The 22,622-nt window shown below is 40.9% G+C and overlaps 1 protein-coding gene across 3 annotated transcripts in view; it reads right to left on the bottom strand.

The window, feature by feature from the left end:
- The window catches only part of LOC309692387 (chemokine-like protein TAFA-5), a 163,860-nt gene extending 146,269 nt beyond the window's left edge, over positions 1–17,591 (bottom strand). For all 3 annotated transcript variants that reach the window (XM_082510807.1, XM_082510808.1, XM_082510806.1), the window contains exon 1: positions 16,852–17,591. In XM_082510807.1, the coding sequence (XP_082366933.1) occupies positions 16,852–16,963 (112 nt within the window). In that variant the 5' untranslated portion in view covers positions 16,964–17,591. The remainder of the gene's footprint in view (positions 1–16,851) is intronic.
- Between the last annotated feature and the right edge of the window lie 5,031 nt (positions 17,592–22,622).

Below are 22,622 nucleotides of genomic sequence, written 5' to 3' on the forward strand. Positions count from 1 at the left end.
TTGTGTTGTACTATATTAAATATTGGCAGTGTTTCCCTTCAAAGAAAGATTAAAGTGTACATAGGGTCAAAACTGTCTAGATGGAGCCGAGGGGTGGAAGGGTTCGGGCTACTGTTAGCTGCTTTGACCAATAATTTTCTCTCTTTTTTTTCCCGGTTCAGTGGTCTCAGTATCTCGTCTCTGCTTTCCACAGATGATGTGGTTCTGTTGGTGTCATCGAGCCATGACCTCCAATTCACACTGGTGTGGTTTGCAGCCAAGTGTGAAGCACTTGAGATGAGAATTAGCACCTCCAAATCTGGGGCCATAATTCTCAATTGGCAAAAGGTGCCCACTTTGGGTCAGGAACAAATTGCTCCCCAAAGTGGAGAAGTTTAAGTGTCTTTGGGGGTCTCATTCATAAGTGAGGAAAGAGTGGAGTGGGAGATTTACAGATGTCGGTTTATCAGTTTATCTCTGTCTCTATTCCTACCCTCACCTATAGTCCCGAGATGTGAGTAATGACCAAAAGAATGAGATTGTGGATACAAGTGGGAGAACTGACGTTTCCCCAACAGGTATCTGGGCTCCACATCAAAAGGAGTCAGGTGAGGTGGTTTGGGCATTTAACTACCATATTTCCTGAATTCCTCTTAAGTTGCATTTTTCAGGCATGTCCTAAAGTAGGGGTCTCCAACTCCAGGCCTCGAGGGCCGGTGTCCCCCAGGTTTTAGATCTCACCCTGGGTCAATACACCTGAATCAAATGATTCGTTCATTACCAGGCCTCTGGAGAACTGCAAGACATGTTGAGGAGGTAATTTAGCCATTTGAATCAGCTGTGTTGGATCAAGGACACATCTAAAAACTGCAGGACACCGGCCCTTGAGGCCTGGAGTTGGGGACCCCTGTCCTAAAGGGAGAAAGACTGGAATCAAATCCAGGATGGGCTGGCTTAGGAAGGACTGGATATTCAACTTGTAAAAGGGGGAAACATGCATCAGTGCACTTGACAGAGATGTTTAATATGCACTTATGTCCCAATTAAAATCTATTAAAACAACTGCTGTGAAAATGAATTCCAAGTTATTACATACCCCTCTGATGCAAAAGTGTTGAAATATTCTGTTTACTTTTTATCAGATTCATCAAAGCAATAATATGATGCCTCCGTCTCACTGCACATAAAACAGCAACAGCTGATGGCTGGTGATGACATGCCGTGTCAACAGGAAATGGAAAGAGAGCCACCCCACCTCTTCTGTGCCTTGTGTCTCTCACTTTGGTTTCCCTTGCTCTCAGACTCACGTGTCACTCCAGAAGCTGGGGAATTAGTTGGCGGTGGCGGAGGGGAGAGAGTGAATGCTACTACCGGCACCCATAAACTAGTTACATGTGCATGTTTGCGTATTGATATGCTGACAGTCTATGATCCAACAAAACATCTCCCTTCCCTCCCGCAGCCTCTGAACGCGAAGACGTACTTCAACATCGCCCAAGGATTTGTTAATTAGCTTGCCAACATCTGTCCTCTCTATGCAAGATGGGATTAGAATACAAAAAAAACCCAGAACACCCGTCGTATGATCACCACCTTTCCGCAACAGCACCCATAACAACAGATGTCAACCACCCTCCACCCCCACCGCAATAGCTGAGAGGTAAGGAGAATTAAAAAAAGAAATGACTCATTTTTTTTATGTGATCCCTCTTTAATTGACGTTAGCATGTTGTTGAATAATACATGCCCTTCTTTGGTAGAGTGCTGCAAAGTGATAAATTGTGTATGTGTGTTTGGGTGTAGGTGGGTATGAATGGGGGTACAAGCTACTTTGATGTGAAACTCATATCCTGCTTGTAATGTCGTCCAGGGGCCAAACGGAATTGATAAAGGCATAACTTTTGCTCTTACGGAATGATTATACTTATAATTAAGTTGTACGGGACAGATCCTACAGGAGATGAAGAGGAGGGTGAAATGGTGAGGAGTTCTCTCCATTCATTTTTTCTGTTGAAGCTTTGGGTACACAGAGCTCAATGTGGTCTCCCCAGACATTGACCAATGAAGTAATTACATTTATGTGAGTGTGTAGGATTGATTCATCAAACAACGCTTGCTACAGAAAGCTTCTGATTTAATTGGGGAGCGGATGACACATGCATCTTCCTGTGATAACAGATCATTTTTCATCAAAATGAAATCACCCCCCAGTATTATATATGGAATTCAGTACTGCCCTGAGTCAATGATATACAATTTGGTCTATAGCAATTACACAATTGCTATAGAGTTGCAATTATTCATGATTTGAGAGGTGCAGGAGGTACAGTGCCATTTGTTACTTGGTGGACACGACACCAAGTAACAAATCTGTAGAAATATCTCATTATTGATTTTTCAGCTGTTAATACAAAATGTACATATGCTCGTAATGTATGTGCAAAACGGTTACTGAAAATTTTCCCCTGCAATATGTACACCATAACATGTGACTGACAGCTACATGATTGGAGGGGGAAGACTCAAAATCCCAAGCCAATGGCAGTGGTTGAGAATGCTTACTAGATCCTAAATAAATAATATCACAGTGCAAAAACACTATTTTAACTCATTCACTGCCATTGACGTCTATAGCCGTCAATGGCAGTGAATGAGTCAATGGGTTTAACTCATTCACTGCCAATGGCTGGCAGTGAATGAGTTAATTTATAGGTTAACATGCTGCTTAAATAATCATAGGAATATTCAGAGTCAAGTCAAGTCAGGAAGTGTACTTCAAAAGTTAAACTGCTCAGTGCAGCATTTTGCAGCTGTAGCTGGTTATTTTATGCACACCAGCAGTTGAAGATTCATTTTCTTCTTCTTACATGCTGGCACTCTACATGGGGTAACTGTTCAGTACAAAAGGTATTAATTCAATAATTACCCAATTAAAAAAAAAAACAACTAATTGATTCTAATTGATTGGTATCAGTATAGACCAAAATTGATGTAACACAGTAATAAGGAGGAAAAAATAAAGGAAAACTGATTTAAAGGTTGAAATTAATAAAAGTAGTTTGGTAACTTAATGCAAACTACCAACATTGTTATTACCAAACATAATAATTGATAATTACATGGTAATATAATTACATAAGATCATCACAATATTTTTTTTAGCTTTTTTATTTCGAAACCTTTACCCCAACATTAACAAGTTATAGTGCTATCTAACCCAAATACAATAAAGCAATGACAAATAATAATTCTGAACTTTGTAAAGGTCAAATCCTTAAAATCTAATGTAATTTCATGTTTTTAAATCACTTAATCCATTTTTGAAGTTGTTCAGTCAATAAATTGACAAATATTTTGAGTTTTAAGCTGATCGATATTGTTTTTTTATTATCTATAACAACGCTTTTCACAATCTCTTCATAGTTGTTGTGAGCAAATTTGAGATAAGTAAAAAGGTGAGATTAGTTTGGATAAGGAAAGGAGTACTTTGGGGGTCTTTACTGAGATATAACAGTGGAAACAAGACAGGAAAGCTGGGAGAGAGAGCAGAGGGTAGACATGCTGTAAATGGCTTTAGAGCAGATTTGAACTCGGGCCTCTGCCATAGCCTTGGGTCACTACACCGACATCAAGGCAAGGATTTCTGTCACTAAAACAATCTGTTAACTTTAACCGGTTTAAACAAAGTTACATATTTTACCTGCCCTTTAATATTCCCTGAACCTAACAACACAAAGCACATGAAGAATGGAGAGCTCAGCAATTACACCTTTTTACATTTATGTAGCAAAACTTTTCAAACAGTGAACAGTAAAATAGGAACTGAATTTTGCGGACGATTCAATGCAGACTGATAGTTTAGAAAGTAATTCATTCAGATTGTAAGATTTCAAATTTCTGCACCCATTTCAGCAGAATAAATGTAGATGATTTAAAGAACTTGGCTCCCGTTAAAGACACAGCTATGAATGGTTGAGCAAAAATCACATTCACACAGGGGCCATCTGGTCAGCAATGGCCCTGAAATTATGCAGATTGTATCTTTTTCATGACTGACAATGTTCTGTTTTTTGCCTAAGATTACATTAGATGTTTTCTTCAGCGTTAGTCCAATATCGTATTAAATTATCAGAGTCAAAACGTGTCATTTGTGCATTTGTACCATCTGAATGCGTTCCCAGATGATATCTTACACGAATAGAACCCAGGGAAGAGTTAACAGCGTGAAATAAAAAGAAACCATGACTTTTAACTGAATGCAGTAAGCTGGCTGCCTACAGTACACTGGTCATGTCACATACAGTGAAATGTTGCCCATAGGATCTCTGCACAGATGTTGTAATGAGCTCTTCAAACCTAAAGAGGCAGACATAACTTGCATGTTATGCTGTCGCTACGACAATGGAAGGGTTTATCACTGACAGTGGCTTGTGGGGAGAGTGTGTGCACTGAGGAGTGGGGTGGGTGGGTGGGGGTAACTGAGATAGCAAAAGTGCATGAGAGAAATAAAAAAAAAATCTCCTCCAGCATCCCATGCATGCATAAAGAGGCATGCTTCAGCATGTCTAGGGGTAACAGCAGGAGTTAGACTGCCGCAGCTCAGTGAACACTTTCAGGCAACATTTTCTACTGTATCCCTTGCAGCAGTACTAACCTTCTGTCCCACCCCTCTGCCTCTCACACTCTTTTCTGAGTTTCCTCGCTTGCATCTCTGGCTCTCTAGCTCTGTCTTGCCCATCTCTCCCTCAGACTGTGTCACGAGGGTAAAGAGAAAAAAAAAGAAGACGGGGATCTCCTTTTACACGACAGGGCCCCAGAGGTGATGGCTGACAAAATAATCTAACTTGCACAAACCACAGCAGTGTATTTATTCATATTTCTAAAAAATAAAAAGACATCTCTGCAAGCAGCTAGTGCTGCATGAGTGTACTTCTAGACCAGATCATCAAAGTAGTATGGCTTTTGGAGTGTCTAGAGCACAATTTGGGGTCACAGAAGTGCAAGGCTCGCTAAAACGATCTGATATTAAGAGAAAATATATGAGGAAATTTATGCTTTAGCAATTTTTAGGAGACACCTGACACTTCCTTAGGTGGTTTAGTCTGAGTGAAACTGGCCAAACACAATATGCAAAGCAGTTGATACAAAAATGGCAGCCGTCAGCTTAGCATGCTCGTCATTGGGCACAAGACCTGGACAGCATAAGCAAACATGTATATGACAAGGTTTTTAGATTAGCAACTGGCTTAATTCAATGTAAATTTCGCCATGAAGTACTTGAGTAGTGGTGTAAAACTGTTTAGGCTTCTATTGCTTCCATCTTGATTGGTAATACTTACTTTGGTAATAATCAGAGCAAAAGAGAGAGATTCTGCCCATTTTTGAGCTCAGTGTTCAGGCAATGGCAATGTTCTGGAAGAAGTATATTGCAGAGGGACACACCTGTACAAGAGACAATTCTAGCTGGTGATGACTGGGGCCTAGGCTGTAAAGTGAGTACTCTAACTATACCATAAAATACCCATCAGTAGAGATGCCCCATCATTCTTCTGCTGTTCACACAACTGTTAAAAGGTAGAAAAATACATCTATCAAATTAACATCTTGCATTGAAATTTTGTTAAAGGTTCCAGGAAGCTTTAAGAGACTCACAAGAAGCTAAAACTGCAACAGCTACTTATTTCATCTGACTGCCTCGTCTCTTTCTAGGCAGAAACATCCTCTTGTGTTTTCTGTTTTACCTGCTGCTGTAATGTGGGGTCAGGATTATACACTGGTTTTTAAATCCTAACTAATGTAGACTCCATCATTCGCATTGCAAAAAGAAACTCCAGTGGGCAACTTTACTGAGTTTCCAAGCTCCAATGAAACTTGCTGCCTTCAGAATTTTATGTCACATCTCGAACATCTGTTGGATTAGAGAGTGGCGTTCTGACTGTAAATGAGTAACATCAAGCAAACAAGCACATTTATCACAGGAGAAATTTTTTTATATGTTACAGTTTAAAATAATAGCTGTACAGAGGATACAGCTATTTGGATGTTACCTTCTAATAACATCCTAACTAGAGAGACTTGTATCCCAGAGGACATGTGAAGCCATTTAGGAGCTGCCAAAAATCCAGTTCCACTAATGGCCGCTTCAGGCTGGCTCCAAAAGTGACTCAAAAACTCCAATGTCACAATGCCCAACTTCATGACAGAAATAAACATATTTACAGCCAACAAACAGGCCTTTATAGCTGATGTCTTACATCATGACAACTGTCGGGGGATTCATTTTTCACAACTTACCAGTTCAAATTACATTAAGATTGAAAGTTGGCCATTAGTAGGCTGGTAGCCCACCAGCGGGTGCCGTTATATTTTCCATTTAATGTAAAAAGAACGACAAGAAGAATGTGCTGCAGTTTTGTAAAGTGAAGAACTAGCGTTTTATTTACAACTTATGTCACACTAATTATCAGTTATCTTAGTTATCTGTGCAACGTACCCAAACAGTAGCAGTAATTTCTAACCAGGTTTGATAGCATTAGCTGACTGGTGTTAATTCTAGACTGCCATCTAAATGACAAAAGAATGGGAAACCAGTGGCTGATTGCACAGTGGCTATATTGAATAAATGGAAGAAAATGAATGGCTGAATGGCTGGATGTATGTATGGATGGATGTATGTATGGACAAACGGACTGATGGGAATAACTTGGGTAGCTGAGTAACTTTGTTGTAATAGAGGTGTCATGAATGCATAAATTAAATGAATAAACACCTGAAATCAGAACTTCTACTGGCTCAGTAAGTAGTGTAGCGCCATAGTGTACTGGGTTACATATTAGCTTGGCAAATAAAAGGTCACTGGTTCACTCTTTGCCAAATAAACCACTCCTCTTTGGGGCTGTGTCTGGAAAGGCATCTGGTGTAAAACTTTTCCAAATCAAATATATGGAGCTATGGAGTGTGTTTATACACCACTCTACATTTAATCACTAGTTATTATTCATCTCTGGCTCTCTTAAACAGCAACCAACCAACTGGTTGCAGCAGATGGCTGTCCCTACATGAGCCTGGTTCTGCTGGAAGTTTCTTCCTGTTAAAAGGGAGTTTTTCTGTCCCACTGTCACCAAATCGCTTGCTCATAGGAGGTCATATGATTGTTGGGGTTTTCATCTTTTTTCTCTGCGTTATTGTAAAGTCTTCACCTTAGAATATATAATGCGCCTTGAGACAATTGTTATTGGGATTTAGTGCTATTTAAATAAAATTGGAATTGAACCTGCTGTGGTGACTCCCTTGCAATACGGGAGCGGTTAAAAGTGGCTCCATTGGATCAGTTGTTAATGAGCTAAAATGATAACAGACATTCAGAATGTGGCAGTTCATATTGTTATTTGTGCTGAGGAGCATCCAGTTTAATATTCCTTCAGTAGACAAAGAGGGGTAATCTGGCAGCTTTTTGGTGGCATTTAATCAACTGCATAAAAGAAGAAAATGGAAATTGTTTTGACTGCAAAATAATTAGAGTAAATGTGTGCTATGACCCCCAAAAAGGACATGGAATGTAGAAATTCATTTTCATGGGTGACTTGGAGGTAAAAAACAAAACAAGAAAAACCAAAAAGGTTTTAGATCCATAAGTACATTTAGCTTTTTAACTGCATTGTTTTATTTATGTATTTGTCTATTCCATGATATGTTTGACTTATCTGGTTAGTAATACTTGCTGCTTCCGAGACTTCATATGTGCCTCAGGAAAGATTAAGGTTACCGCCTCGTAGGCACAGTGGTAGTTTTTCCATTAAAACAGGAAACCTTCCTCATCCACTGGGCTACACACGGTCTCAAATCAAATCTTTACTATATATTTCTTTTTCTCTCTGCAACAGCAGCTGCAGATCAGTTTGTTTCTGCATCCCAAAATGGTTGTTGGAGCAGCAACAAGCAACGCTGCAAGATAAATGAGGGCAAGCACAATGTAATTTCCATATCAATCATAGTGTCAGCAGCTTAGGTTGAGGAGAAGGAGAAAGGGAAAGAGGGAGGAATGGAACGATACAAGGAGAGGGAGAAAGGTAAAGGCTGAAAGTAAGAAAACAGATGCTTTTGTTGTTACATACATACTCCAGCTATTATTGAAATAAGCCATTTCAAACCAAGGGCCAAGTAATGCACCGTGGGGCACAGAGCGAAAACTCAGACCGACCGACTGACCGAGCCACCAGGTGTCTGACTGACAGACAATCCTTGAAACCATTTCAGAATCTCAACTGCCTCTCGCATGTGGGTGCCGACTGAGTGCAGCTGTCATTTAGATCATAAACGCCCCAAAGATTTATCTTCTAAAAACATTAACACTGAACTGTAGCCTTGATGTGGAGATGGTGTGGCTGACAAGCTGTGGGCATGAATGGAAGGAAAAGGAGGAAGAAAAGGACTAAGGGGAGGCCCTCAAGGCCCCATAACAAGTTCTCAAGAGTTGGGCTGGCGAAACTTTGCGCCGGTGTTATCTTGTTAAGCACAAGAGTCACTGAAGGACACCAGACAATTGATTGAACGGAGTTGACTTCAGCACAATTTCCTCTTCGTGGCGACATGCATCAACCAGGCCACGGGTCCCTATATTCTGCAGCTTAACTACCTCTCAGGCCTCCCACTGTGACAAATGGCTTCTGTCTCTTCTAATGTAATATTTGTTTCTACTTCTGAGAGCCTCTCGGCTACTCTGCGGCAAGTCTGTCTGCCGACTGCTTCATTGTGTTAGCTGACTTTATTCCCCAACCGGCTGTCAATTGGTGGACCGTCTGAGTGTTCTCGTCTGTCTGTCTTTTGTCTCATTGCTTGCGCGTCCTTCCCCCTCCCCCCCCCCCTCCCAAGCTCTTTCTACTGCTCCCCCGTCAACCCCTTGCTCTCTCTGTCTCATGCTCACCATTTCTCTGTCTCCCATGTGCGCTATGTCTATCTCGCTTCCTTCCCCTACTCTCTCATTCTCATTGCCTCCCTGCCATCCTGCTCCCTCTTTCCCTCTCTCTCTGAAATCTCCCTCCTCCCCCTATTCCTTTCTCCACTTTACCGCCATGTCTTTGCTCCAGATGCTAGCTGTCTCAGCTCCGTGGGCTGAGTCTCAGTGATGGGCCCCTGCAGGAATTCAAAGCACCATTCTGGCATTTTCTTCCAAGCAATTGCTTCTTGCAGTAATAAAGGGGAGTAGCTTTAGCATCTCTGTCTGAATGGGCTCACTAGCCCTAGGCAAAACAAGCACAAGTGCACATCCGCCAATCCTCTCGGGGCAGGAGCACATCGTGAGTCTCTGTCCGGATTTCGACCCAATTAAGCCATCTCACGCAATTTACAGAATTGGTTACAAAAAAACGTACCATTAATCACATTTTCTCTGTCAAAAGCTCAGAATGAGGCTCCGGAATAAGAAAATCCGCATTTTTATTGTCACTGGAGAGCTGGACGAGAAGTTCACATTTGCATACCATGTACAATTATTATACACAAACAACCCTTTTCTTTGAGCTGTGACCTGTTGAGCCCTGCAGTCATACACCACTCATAACATGATATGTAAATATTGCACATGTGGTTTTAATGGTAATTAAAGTCACATCGACAGCAAATTAATTCACGATGGGACACGGAGCATTTAAGGTGCAATTAGCCATGGAGGCGGCTACGGTGATACTTTGCCTAACTGCAAACAGCAAACACTTTGCAATTTGTTTTCACATTAAGTAAATGTCACAGCATATTAGCATGCCATTATGACATCTATGTTTTCTTTTTTTTCCCCCTTTACACAGCAGAGTCTGGTTACAAAGGTGCAGGTGATGGAACAGAGAAAAAAGGAGAGTCTGTTGAAGATGAAGCAAGGAGACAAGGAAGAAGCTTTGATGAAACTTTTACTGCATCTCTGTGTAAACAACTTCACAAACTGTTGTAGCTGCTAACTGTTCTGGGGCCATGAAAGCAGCTTTGGAGGAACAGGTTGTTCTTACAAGTCAGCATCATCTTTGTATTTTGCTTGGATATTCAGTCACTACATGTTTGCAGCACACAGTGTATGTGCATATTTTTTGTATTTTGTATACCTAAAATCAATATTATTAACCAGAAGCCCAGAAATACACATCAATAATACCGGAAATAGAAGTACTGGGAATGTAACTGAGTGTTTACCTTCATTTGTGAGTTTTATGTCTAAAAGGCTTAAATAGAGTATTTACCTAAAAGGCCAGCATTCATTAATTCAGTGACGGTGTGGAAGAGCAATGCATCTGTTACTTCTAAGCAGTTCTGTTTGTTATGTGTGTTTTGATGTAAATCAACTGATTTTTTTTTCAAGTTTTTAAGAAAACGTTGGTTTGATGTTTTCCTTTAACAGAACTGAGCCTCTTCATGCAAGTAAATCTATGAAGTTCTACTAACGCACAGTACTAGCTTGAGTTAAATGCTAACAGTGGTTTGGTAATAGTAACAATATCCATTTTCACACATGCACCAGAGTTCTAAACATTTCTATACAAGTATTTTAGTATAGCCAGGTGTGAGTTGCAGCCCTTCTCTTTACCTGGGTGTTACTTATCCCGAATTATCAGGTATTACCTCTTGTGTGTAGCACCCATCCAGTTTATGGCTACAGCTTGCTAACCAAGCTTTTTACTGTTTAATGATAGCCTACTAATTCATTTAAAGAACAACTTCCGACAATGCCCTAGCCTTATTCTCCCTACATTCTCTGAAATTCAAATGTGATGTTAAGTACAGCATCTTAATTTAGTATGTTAACATGCTAATATTTGCTCATTAGCATACAGCTGAAGCTAATGAAAACACTATGTACTTTGGTACTCTAAATACCTGCAAAGTTAGCAGGTATTTAGAGTACAAAGTTTGTCTTTCCAAAATTGTAATAAGAGCCCACCCTTAGCTGCTAAAATATTTTGTTGTAGACCAAAGGGGTCACCTAAAGTGGATGCAACCAACTGCTTGAGTATTAGACTCCTATTGCTCCCCATAAAGTCACAGTTGAACCTAAGTAATACGTATATAAAATGAGCTTTACAAACTAGCAAATAAGCTATTAAATTCTGATTTATTAACAAGAGTATTTATGAAGTGGTATCACAGTCCCAAATGTGCAAACCTTTTTAAAACTTACAGGATGATAGATTGCCTTAGAGAGAGCCAAAAGTACTTACAGCACACCAAACAAAAACGTACTGATCATTTCCACACAGCAGATACCATCAATGAATTGACACAAGTGCTACACGTAAAACAGAACAAGGAAAAACAGAAAATACTGCCTGTGGCCATGCTGCCATATCCTTCCACACACTAAAAAAGTTTCCATATCCACTTAAAATTTTATACTCTAAGTTGCCAAAGCCTCAATATTAGTTCTTCGCCTTACTAAGCTCGACACTGCCGATAAGTAGTATGGTCATTACGTGATAACAGCAAACGCTCCTCCTCCCCTTCAAATGACACTCATCATGGTCTTTAAATTTTGCAAAGCTACCTTTTAAAAAGTTGCTCAAATATGCATGCGATCCCTGGCCCCATTTCCGGCGGTCCGTAATGTGGCTCTTTGCTTTCTCTGTGGAAAAACTCAACAAGTTGACTCTTTATGAATTTGCGTCCCCAGGCCATCTGCAAGCCTTTCTGCCGTTCCCTGACAGTGGCTGCTCTCTCTGCCTCCCTCCCTGCAGAGGAAGAAGCTCCAGGCTATGCTGAAAATAGGATAAGATATTAAAATAAGTGCGCGCGTTCACCTACAAGTTCTTGCGTCTTTTCTTTTTTTTCAGGTCAGTCAAGTCCTGTCTTCTCCGCTGGCAAACCAGCCTCGCAACAGCAACAGATTATGCGTGCGTGTGTGTGTGTGTGTGTGTGTGTGTGTGTGTGTGTGTGTGTGTGTGTGTGCACTTGAGCACATGTAAGCCTTGGCAAATCACCACAGATGCATGACCAGGAAACACAGGATACCACGCTGAGCGACAGAGTGATGTGATGAGAATGGCTTTAAGCTTTCGAGCCTGACAGCAGGGGAATGCATGCACGTGTGTGTGTGTTTGTTTGTTTTTGTTTCTTTGTGTGTGTGTCTGACCTTTCAGCATTTTCTAAAGTCTGTATCTTTACAGGGTGGTCATGTATGTGCAAATAGGTGATTGATGTTCCTGAACGACCTTGATGATGTTTCGCTCGTTTGTGTGCCCCGGTGTAACCTGCGTGCCTGCTTTGATGTTACGTTCATTACTGTCTCTGCTTTTCAGGGCTCAGATCTGAGTGTGCATGTGCCTGTGCCAGAGGTGTATGTACCTGCACGCAACATTGTATCCAAGGGTGGAATGAATCAGCAGTTGCTACATGCCTAAAAATGAAGGCTGCTATAAGAAAAGAGTTGTGCGTGACCTCTCTTCCTTTCTTCGTCTCTATCACTTCCTCCTCCTCGTTCTCTTGCTTCCAGTTTCTCTACTTGTTACTCTGTCTTACCTCGCTCTCTGCTGTCTCTGCCTCTCTCAGTGTGTTTGCAGTTCAGACCCAGACCACAGCCGTGTTACATTCCTTAGCCATCCCAAGCTAAGATTAGCATACTGATTAGCTACCCTTGTGGGCTCTCTCATCCGCCTTCCCCCGAGCTCACATGCAGGGCTACAGTCTCATGAATACATAATTGCGCCGTTGGCAAACAAATGCACGGCTGAGAGCTTCCAGATGAGGGAGCTAGTGCACAGAATACAATATTGTTTGTTGCTGTTGTCGTTGTTGTTGGCTTCTTTGTAATGTAATCAAAAGGTACTGGAGCATTCTGGTGTGATTAATGTTTCCAGTACCGACACGTACATTCCAAATACTTCAGTTGTTGACTTGTTTTTATTTATCTCTCCCTCTTTTACTTTTTTCTCCTCTCCTCATGTTTGTCTTCTCCTTTCAGTTTTGTTTTTTTTGCCACTTTCACCCTCTTGACCGTGGCTTCTATTTCACCCTCAGCAGGGTTTGTCTTTCCTTTACTGCTTTATATCTTTTGCCTTCATCCTTCCCCTTATACTCCCTTTTTTCCATCTCTTTCTTCTTGCCTCACTTGCTTTCCTTATCAAGGTATTAGAGGGGATATCAAGTCACCTGCTGCTCTCACCTTATTCGGTGCCTCTGCTTCTCTCTCTCTCTCTCTCTCTCTCTCTCTCTCTCTCTCTCTCTCCCTTTCTTCCCTCCACCCCGTGCCTCTCTCTGTTCTCTCTTCAATCTCTTCCTCTCACGAGGGCCTGGGAGAGGACAGCGTATCGTGTGAAGTTGGATGTTGATTCTAGGTGACAGGCACCATATGAGTCATAGCCATAATCACAGAGCTCCACCACCACCACCCTTTTGGCTGTAAAACACAGCAACAATGCAAAGCAAAAGTGCCCTTGGCACAGATATTAGCCATACATTACCAACCATCACACAAATGCATTTTCTAAGATGTAACACATTTTGTAAACACTTGAGAATTTTCTTTCTTATTTTGGTATCTATCTCAATAGATAGATAGATAGATAGATAGATAGATAGATAGATAGATAGATAGATAGATAGATAGATAGATAGATAGATAGATAGATAGATAGATAGATAGATAGATAGATAGATAGATAGATAGATAGATAGATAGATAGATAGATAGATAGATATGAAACCAGTGCTGAACTTTAGCAAAAACACTTCCAGTTCTATACAGGTCCATGGAAAACATCCTTTAAACTTGATCTCTGTAAACACTTTCCTGATGAGTTTTTGGTTCAGTCACTCATTTTGGATCATACTGAATGAAAAGTTAGATCTGTTCTGTAAATCTTGGTCATGCTATGTTTCAAACTGAAGTATTATCTGCAGTATGAAACTGCACACTCTTTGGTCGATAGCCAGTGAGCGGTTTCACAGTCAGACCTGCCCTTACTCGTCACATCTGAAAGATGAGAGTTGGTTGATTTTTCTGCAACAAAGATGGTGAGGGTGGAAACGCTCCTCTCAAGGCATTAAATAATCAGACTTTGGAAATTGGTAGGTCCACCTACCAATTTATGGGCTCAGATTATGAACTGATCCCATAATCTCATCTGGAAAGGATTCACTGAGGTCATAAATGAAGAAAGCCAAAGTGACATTTTCTGATAAACTTCTATACAACTTGGCATCTTTTGCAACCAGAGGAGATGCCCCCTGCAGGCCATTAGAAAAACTGCAGACTCTAGAAACTTCAGCATTGGCTTCATTTTTCAGTTATGCTGATTCTGTATGCATGTGAGTAACATGGACATCAATTTCTAGTAAAACTTGAAACCCTTTACAAACTGTGGACAATTTTTGTAAGAATATATATGAATAACTACCATGTGTGTATGTGATTATTACCATTTATATACACAAACCAATGGTTAATCATGTTTTATTGGTTTCTTTCTTAATTTTGAGTAGAAGGCTGTAGTAAAGCTGCCATTCAAAAAAAAAATTAGACAATCAATCAATAGTAGAATATTAATCAGTAAATTGCTTGAAAACTGTCATTTTTCACACAAAATTGTCAAAGGTTTACGAGCTCCAGCTTCTAAAAACATGTCACCTGTCTTACATTAATGTATATTGATCTTGTAGTGAGAATGAATTGATCACTCTCACAAATATCATTATTGTCTTGAGATGCAGTCAATATGATAATGAATGCTTGGGTTGTAAAATAAACAACAATCAGAAGAGAAGAGAAGAGAAGAGAAGAGAAGAGAAGAGAAGAGAAGAGAAGAGAAGAGAAGAGTCTGCTGAGAAAGCAGAGACTTCAGACAGAATAGCATAGAGGACATGCATTGGTCAGCTCAGCCCAGAGATCCACTGGTTTGAAACATCTGGTTAAAAAGAGGAAATGAATAAAAGAACAAGTGCTACAAAGAGTGGGGGGAAAACAACATAAAAATTTCAAGCAGAAGAAAGTTAAGCACAAAACAGCGACAAAGATAGACAAAAATGTAAAAAAGAAAAAGAAAAAAAAACCTCAAACAAACCCAGTGTGACCGGGACATCGGAGGACACATGAACAAAGTAGAGGGTAAGAAAAAATACAAAAAGTATAAAACAGAAATACTGCACTGTCGAGGAAGGTCAGAGTAAAAGGAAACCCACAAGAAGAAAGGCAAAGCTAACAGTGAAAGGGAGTTGTGCGATCTACAGAGCTGCAAGTTCAAATGTTTGGAAATTAACAACGAAAAAAAATGAAACGAGGAGCGAGAAGGGAGGAAATTACACAAAGTCGGCCCCGGCACTAGAGTTTAATAGACCAATAATGGTGGTAACAAAAATGAAATATACCCATAAGGCGGACTGTTGGACAAAAGGTACCAAATAACACAGTTTGAGCAGCATGGAGTAAAGAGGTCATAAAAGAGGAAATCCAGGAATGATTATCACTCAGATTATTAAGTCTCTGAAGGCTCGCTGTGTTACTGGGTAAAAAGGTCGAGGTCCTTGCAAAAGGAAAAAGCAAGACTGCTGACTGAAACAAACATCCAAGTGTCGTGATTGGACACAAATGGAAGATCAATGGCACATGGCCGAAGGCACCATAAAAGAATAAAAAGCCCCCCTCCAGAAGCTTTGGCTCTTATAAACTAAGCCTGTCATTGATTAACCTGAGGTCTGTGTGATTACAAAGCAAACTCAATCTTGTGTCCTTTGTAGAGAAGGAAAAAAAGGTAAAAAGGAAATGAACGAGCTGAGGTCGGTTCACATCGCTGTAAGGAAAACTCAGTACGATCACAGTACGAATCTGTTACAGCACCAGCATAGCTAATGCACTGGAGGACAGGGTGATTACATTAACCATTAGCTCAGCTGCTAATGAAATAACTTTTCCCTTTCCTCTTTTTTTCCATGAGCTTATCATGGCTATTGCACATAGCCTCCTTTTTTTTGTTCACACATAGCAGACTGAAGCTCTGTGTGCCAGCTGGATTTCTCCTCATAAGTGAGTCAGAGGCGGTTTGAGCGAGAGAAGGAAAGCAAGACGGAGAGAAGGTGTGAGGGTGCCAGGGAACAAGAAATGAAAAGACACCCATGGCCAGAGAAGTAGCCCAAAAGAGAGAGAGAGAGAGGAGCAAATTGCGTGTGTGTGTGTGTGTGTGTGTGCTTGTACTTGCATACATTTGCCTAATAAGGTTATCCTCAGGCACTCTTGAATTACTGCCTGGAGTACTATTTGTCCAACTAAAAAGGGTTTATTCATAAATTTAAAATAATAATAATAAGATTTGTACCTTTTAACATTATGTGAATTTGTTATGTATATCTTCTGGATTCTGTGTTTCAGAGATGACAGATGCATGACAGCCTGACCTCACTCAGTCAGTCTGAGAAGCTTTAAGAGATAGATGGGTGCGTGTGTGTGTGTTGAAGAGACAGATAGAATAAGAATTAACGGGAGTCACATGAGACTTAATTAGGCCTGTGGCGCACTCCTATTCCAAGCCAAAGAAAGTAGTTTCACAAGACAATGAGACACATTCCCCTGTTTTTTTATGAGAGAGGATTTGTGTGTGTGGTGGTGAGGGGCTTCTCTTGATTCTGCCTGTCTGCATACACAGGAGCAGGAAGGGGCTTTAAAGTGAGTATGTGCACGCGCAGCTGTGATCCCCGTGCGTGTTTTTCAATAGGGGGAAAAAAGAAGAATATGACACGTCGACAACTACTGAGATCAATACGCTAAGAGCGATTGCCAATACCACTCACATAATTTTGTTGTCAAAGCCTTCCCACATGGCACGGTCACCCACTGTGGGTGTGTGTGTGGTCAAAATAGAGAGCGTGTGACAGACAGAGAGAGGAGAGGAAAGCGGCAGGACTTACCGCAATAGAGAAGCAGCAGCGCTGTCAGGAGCAGCACAGCCCAGAAACTTGACGACATTCTCGGCCAGCGACTGGCATCTTTGCGTCTTCCCAACCTTGACACTGAAGCCATTGAAGAAAACAGCTAGAGCACTTCCTTCGTTATGGAGACAAGTTTTAAAAAAGGAAGAAGAAATAAAGAAAAAATAAAGAAGAAAAAAAGCGCTGACAGTAAATTCACAATCCAACTCGGTCTCTCACAGTGATCATATCTCCGCGTGTAATCCCACAAAAAGACATGTCAAGCTCGAGTAACTGATTAGGGGGTGGAAAAAACAAAAGAAAAAAAAAGAAAAAAAAAGAACTAATAACAAAAGGAAAAAAAAGCAGTGATTTGCTCCACGGGGCGCAACAGAAAAGGTCACATCTTCCACAGAAAGCCCAGTTGGGGAAACAACGCAGCAGGTTTTCGATTCGCTCGGAAACAGAACTTGGTCCCTTTTTAGTTGTTCCAAGGTGTTTTAGCCTCAATTTCCGCCCCGTTTCAGTCAGGGTAAGCGGGGAGATTGCGCTGAGTTACTGCTAAAGTGTTCAATCATCTGTACCGCAGCGTCGTAAAAGCTCCTTTCACCTGTGGTAGGTTTCCCCGATTCTCTTCAGTCTCAGCAGCCCCGACACTGTAGCTCATAGACTGTGTTTAAAATATATATATGTAATTAAACAGGCTCTTATAAAATCCAGCGAACAAACGCCTGCCTGGATGAAAGAGGGTTGGTCATAAAAGAGAAAGAGAGATTGAGGGGGGGGGGGGGTCCTTCAAGCTCTCGGTTTGGGCACAGAGTGGATGAAGATCACAGCATGCTTACAGAAGGAACCGAAGGATGGAGAGTGGAGGGGGTAGAGGCAGACGGAGAGGGAAAAAGTGCGCACTGTGCGACTCCAAGTGTTTTTGCCTAAAGTGAAACATCCACATAATCGATATTACGTCAGGCAATAAGCCACTTGAGGTCGCGTCTTTTGCTGTTACGCCAAAGCAATCGCTTTGCGTCGTTAAATCGGCGTGAATTACAGCTTACAGTGTATCGATTTCACATACCCCGCTTTGATTTTTACCAATCAATCACGTCTGAAAACGTGAGATCGTCCCGCGAACGGTCGATATTTGTTCTGGAGCAAATGTGGGATTTGAACTATTTTGCAGTGACATCAAGATGAGTTTGTCCCATTTCAGCAATATATCGACACACAGGGGCGATACTAACAAAGTGATGATGTGGGGGTGTGAGGAGGAGGTGGGGGGGTCCGATATTTTTCTGCTTGTGCTGCTGTTTATGTGCTTCTCTGTGGTGGGGATTTTCCATACACATCATACAGTCATTATTAGTTAGAGGTCTCAGTGCATGCACAGCCTTTTTTTTAATCTTCTCAAAACGTCACTGAGCGTCTCTGGAAGAGCACAAGCTTCAGTTTGAAATAAATGGGTTTTATTGCCAGCATTGAGCATGGTGACGTTATCAGCTCATCGAACCATCTTAACCACAGTAACAGCGCCTCCTTTTTTTTCCTTGCCACACTGGTGTACTCCCATTAATACAATTATTTTTAAAAGTGGGGCGATGTTGTGTAATACTGGATATAAATGAACCCAGTGTCATTACATTGACCGAGAGACAGCCTATAAAGCACACTACGACCTGCAGCTTTTTAGTGTTGCATGCTATAATACAACACTGGTTTTCTACATAAAGATAGCTTTTAACCATCATTCAGCACATTAATCGGGACATGTTTAACTTAAACTTAGGTGTCATTGTTTAGTCATTACATGGCTAAATATTCTTGCAATCTCTCTGGAAGGACCTTTCAGTTTTCAGCACCACGGACAGCTCCACCATGTTTGGAACAGCTCCTTGGACAGCGAGGCAATGGAGCCTCAGCACCACAAATACCACCAGCCTGCCGGACACCACAGTGGCGCGTTGGTACCATGGACAGCGCCAAATGCTAAGCCCACAGAGCCACGCTGGTACCACGGACAGCGCCAGAGCCTGAAACTGTTCTGGCTGCTGGCAACGAGCTTCCTTTAGAGATTAGACAGGCCACTTCTTTATCTGTTTTTAAGTCACTCTTGAAAACCCACCTCTTTACCTTGGCCTTTGACACCACGTGAGATGTTGGTTTTTTATTTTTATTTTAGTTGTTTTTAGGTGATTCGATGCTGTTTTATCTTGTTTTTGCTTTAACATAGGGCTGTTTTAATTTTATGTCTTATGTGTTTTATTTATTTAATTTGCTGTTTTTTGTTATTCTATTGTTTTAACTTATTTTCTGTACAGCACTTTGTTCCTGTGCTGGGTATTTTAAAGTGCTTTATAAATAAAATTGGATTGGATTGGATTGGAAGTAATTCAATTTAATTTAATTCAATTTTCAGTACAATTAAATTAAATGTTATTTATATAGCCCCAGTTGCCTCAAGATGTTTTATATTGTAAGGTAAAGACCCTACATTGTTCAAATAAACCCCCCAAACTCACAGTTTTTAACAGAAAGAAACCTTCAGCAGAACCAGAGTCAGGCAGTGAGAGAGAGGCAGGATGGAAGGCAAACTATTGATAGAGAGGCAGAATTTAATATGGCTAATGATTAAATACAGTAGTGGTGTATAAACACAGAGGAAGTGAAAATATTTGAGTGAAGAAGTGCTTAGTGCATCATAGGAAGCCTCCATCAGCCAAACCCTACTGCAGCGTGACTCCCAGCCCGAACTACATGCTTTATCAAAAAGCAAAGTTTTACATCTAGTGTTGCATCTGCTGAATCCAGGAACCACAGGTGAGCCCGGAGTCTGAGTGTGCTAAGTGCTAATAAGGTTCTATGAGGTCTTTAAGCTATAGTAATAAAGAGGCTTTATTTCAGGGGGCTGGTTGCATTAAAAATGCATCAACACATGTGGGTTTGCACCTTCTTCAGGCTGTAGGGAAAGTTTATGCTTCATTTTTGGTGACTGAAATCGTATTTTATATCTGTTACTGACCGGCAGATAGCACATCTGTGTGTACAGTTGCAGTTAGAATTTACTTCCATTTAGCAATCTCCATTCTAATCCAACATTAACAACTTTTGTCTTAAAAACACCCTGATGGTAGTTTCACAATGTAGAGTTAACCATTTTACCATAATGTCACAGTGACTACCCCCTTTTACATACAGTCTATGGCTTTCCTTAGCTGTGCTACTGTTGAACGCAAGAGCACACAAGAACAGGAACGTTACCTCCTACACAAATGCCAAAGCCTGCTTTGCACACACACACACGCATTAACTCAAACTCACACGTTTCTTGCAGCAAATCATGGAAGTAAGCATATATACATAATTCTCTGCTGCTCTCTCACACATTCTCACAGCCATTTGCTTCAGCTTGAATATAATGCATAAGCTGTGGCCTACATATGTTATCCTCTCCTTCACTTTTACGTAACATTTCTGCAACTCCAAACAGAAGGAAGTGCACGAGGCATAAAAAACACTGAGTGAGTTCTTGCTATTTCTTGTTACCCCTTCACTCCCCACAAAGGCTTCAAAGTTGTACACAAAGGCTTACAGGCTCCTTTTTTTTACTTTTTGGCTGTGAACCATAATAAAACATTATCTTATTCGCTCTTGACATGAGTCAGCATTGTGACACTGGTTCTGTTGCGTGCTAAGCGCTGGGATCTGGCCTATGTTGGAGTTCAAATGGATTCCAGAAATATGTGTAGAGTTTGAATGGTGCTTCAAAATGCAGATGGGGATTCTAAGAGAAACATCCGCACTTGGCAGTGAGCTCGCTGCCAAGTGCAGCAGCTTTGAAAAAAATCAGATAAACACACTCCTTTGGTAAAAGGATGATTCCCATCTTAACAGAAAGCTAAGGACTTCCGCAGCTGAGATGAGAGAAAGGATGAACCACAGAGGGGGTAATAAATGATACCTGTAGCCAAAGCACTACAGGCATATAACCAGTCTAAAAAGAGCTCTTTTCTATGCTTACATAATGCTTAATGATGCTTTTAAAGAGATATGGTATCCAAAGGCAATATCCAGTCGTGAATTAAGTATCACCTCCAGTTTTTTAAAATGAGCAATCACACCACATAAAATTAAAAAAAAAAAGACAGCATTGCATAAAGCAGGGTCGGAGAATAAACTGAAGCAGCTTGGATATTTCAGAAACATCAAATGATTACAGACAGATAATGAATGGTCCTTAACTCACTCATGGGTACTGGAAAATGCAGTGCAGCGTTAATGAATTGTATTTGATGGCAGCTACACCTCTCATCAGAGTTTGCTTTTCAGGCATTTGGCAGCGGCACTGATAATAGAGGCTCTTCTGTCATTTATGGATCACCACAGCCTTGAGAGCTCATTGATGACCTGTGCTGTGGTAAAAGCGAATGCACAGGTAAAATCTTACCAGGGATGCCTGCACCCGTGACACCACAGACGACCAGGCTGAAAGAGCACTACAAGCCACTCTGTATATACTCAGGAAAGATTATTTAGAGAAAAGCGGCCAGATGTGGCACCGTGATTCTGCATGACACGCTCGCCTTTCACACTACGCTGAGTTCTGACAAAGGGCTTTCTTGGCTCAAGGAACCAGATGTCCGTAGGATGCACTAGCTTCCACACAACACTGGATCGATGGTAAGGTGCTCCAAGGATATGGTACAGTGTGGTGTCAAGGGGCCAGATGTGGTACAGCAAAAGCACAGAAAGAGAAAATACATTTTCTTCAAAATAAAAGTCCTACAGTTAAATTAGACAAAAATGTATATATATTAATCAATAAATTATGAGAATGTTTCTGAATGTTTCAAACCATTTACTCACATAATAATTCATGAATGGCTTTTTCATTTCTTCAGCTCAGAACACTTTGAGTCTCTGTTTCTTAATGCACTACTTTAGCCTTTGAATCTCAGTTTCCATGCCTCTTCTATTGATAAGTCTCCTGCTGCTGTTATGTAAATGATTTTTGGCAGTTGTCAACACCATGTTTTATTGATTTTGCAAGGATTGTACCACCCAGTGAAACCTTAATAAGACAAGGAGGAGGAAGAGGAGGAACTATACACAGTAGTTTAGTGATATTTTCAAGTATTAAAGCAGCAAAGTCACCAAATGACTGATTTTCAGGCTTTACAGGTGGCAAACTTCAGCTGGACAATGCAAGACGAATTTCTTAAAAGTACTTCTAGAATCAAGCAGAGGCGAGACACAGCGTTCTCCTTATAAATGATGTGATTTTGTGATGTGCCACAGCGGGGAGTCTAATTAAAGGTGCACGGCATGTGTGGTGGTCAGTGAGTTTACTGCAAGCATAACAAGCTGTGTCCCAGGAACTGAACCTTTAGTTGCATACACTTTAAACCCTGCCAAAACAAGATTTATTAGATCTTACTTCAGAAAGCATTCACTCGTATTCTGTACCTCAGAATTACAAAAGGGAAATGGCTGTTTAGGAGCAGGTTGGTTTAGGAATCAGGGAGTGGGAGATTGAACCAGTGAGGGCTTAATTAGATTTTAGGCTGTAAGGAGGTGTATGATTATAACCAAAATTTTGAAAGTAATGGCATTTCCTAATCAAAAGACTGTTGATGAATACGGGATTTTCTTTCATTAGGCTTGGCTTGTCACATAGCGCTATAGCGCGAACGGCGCAGCAGCCGTTATGTCAGTAATAGAAAACCTGCTGGTGAGCTTCTTCCTTTTTTCAGTGTTGTGCTGAGCTTCTCGCTGTG

This window comes from Aulonocara stuartgranti (assembly GCF_965226115.1).
Source record: "Aulonocara stuartgranti genome assembly, chromosome: 17".
Taxonomy (NCBI): domain Eukaryota; kingdom Metazoa; phylum Chordata; class Actinopteri; order Cichliformes; family Cichlidae; genus Aulonocara; species Aulonocara stuartgranti.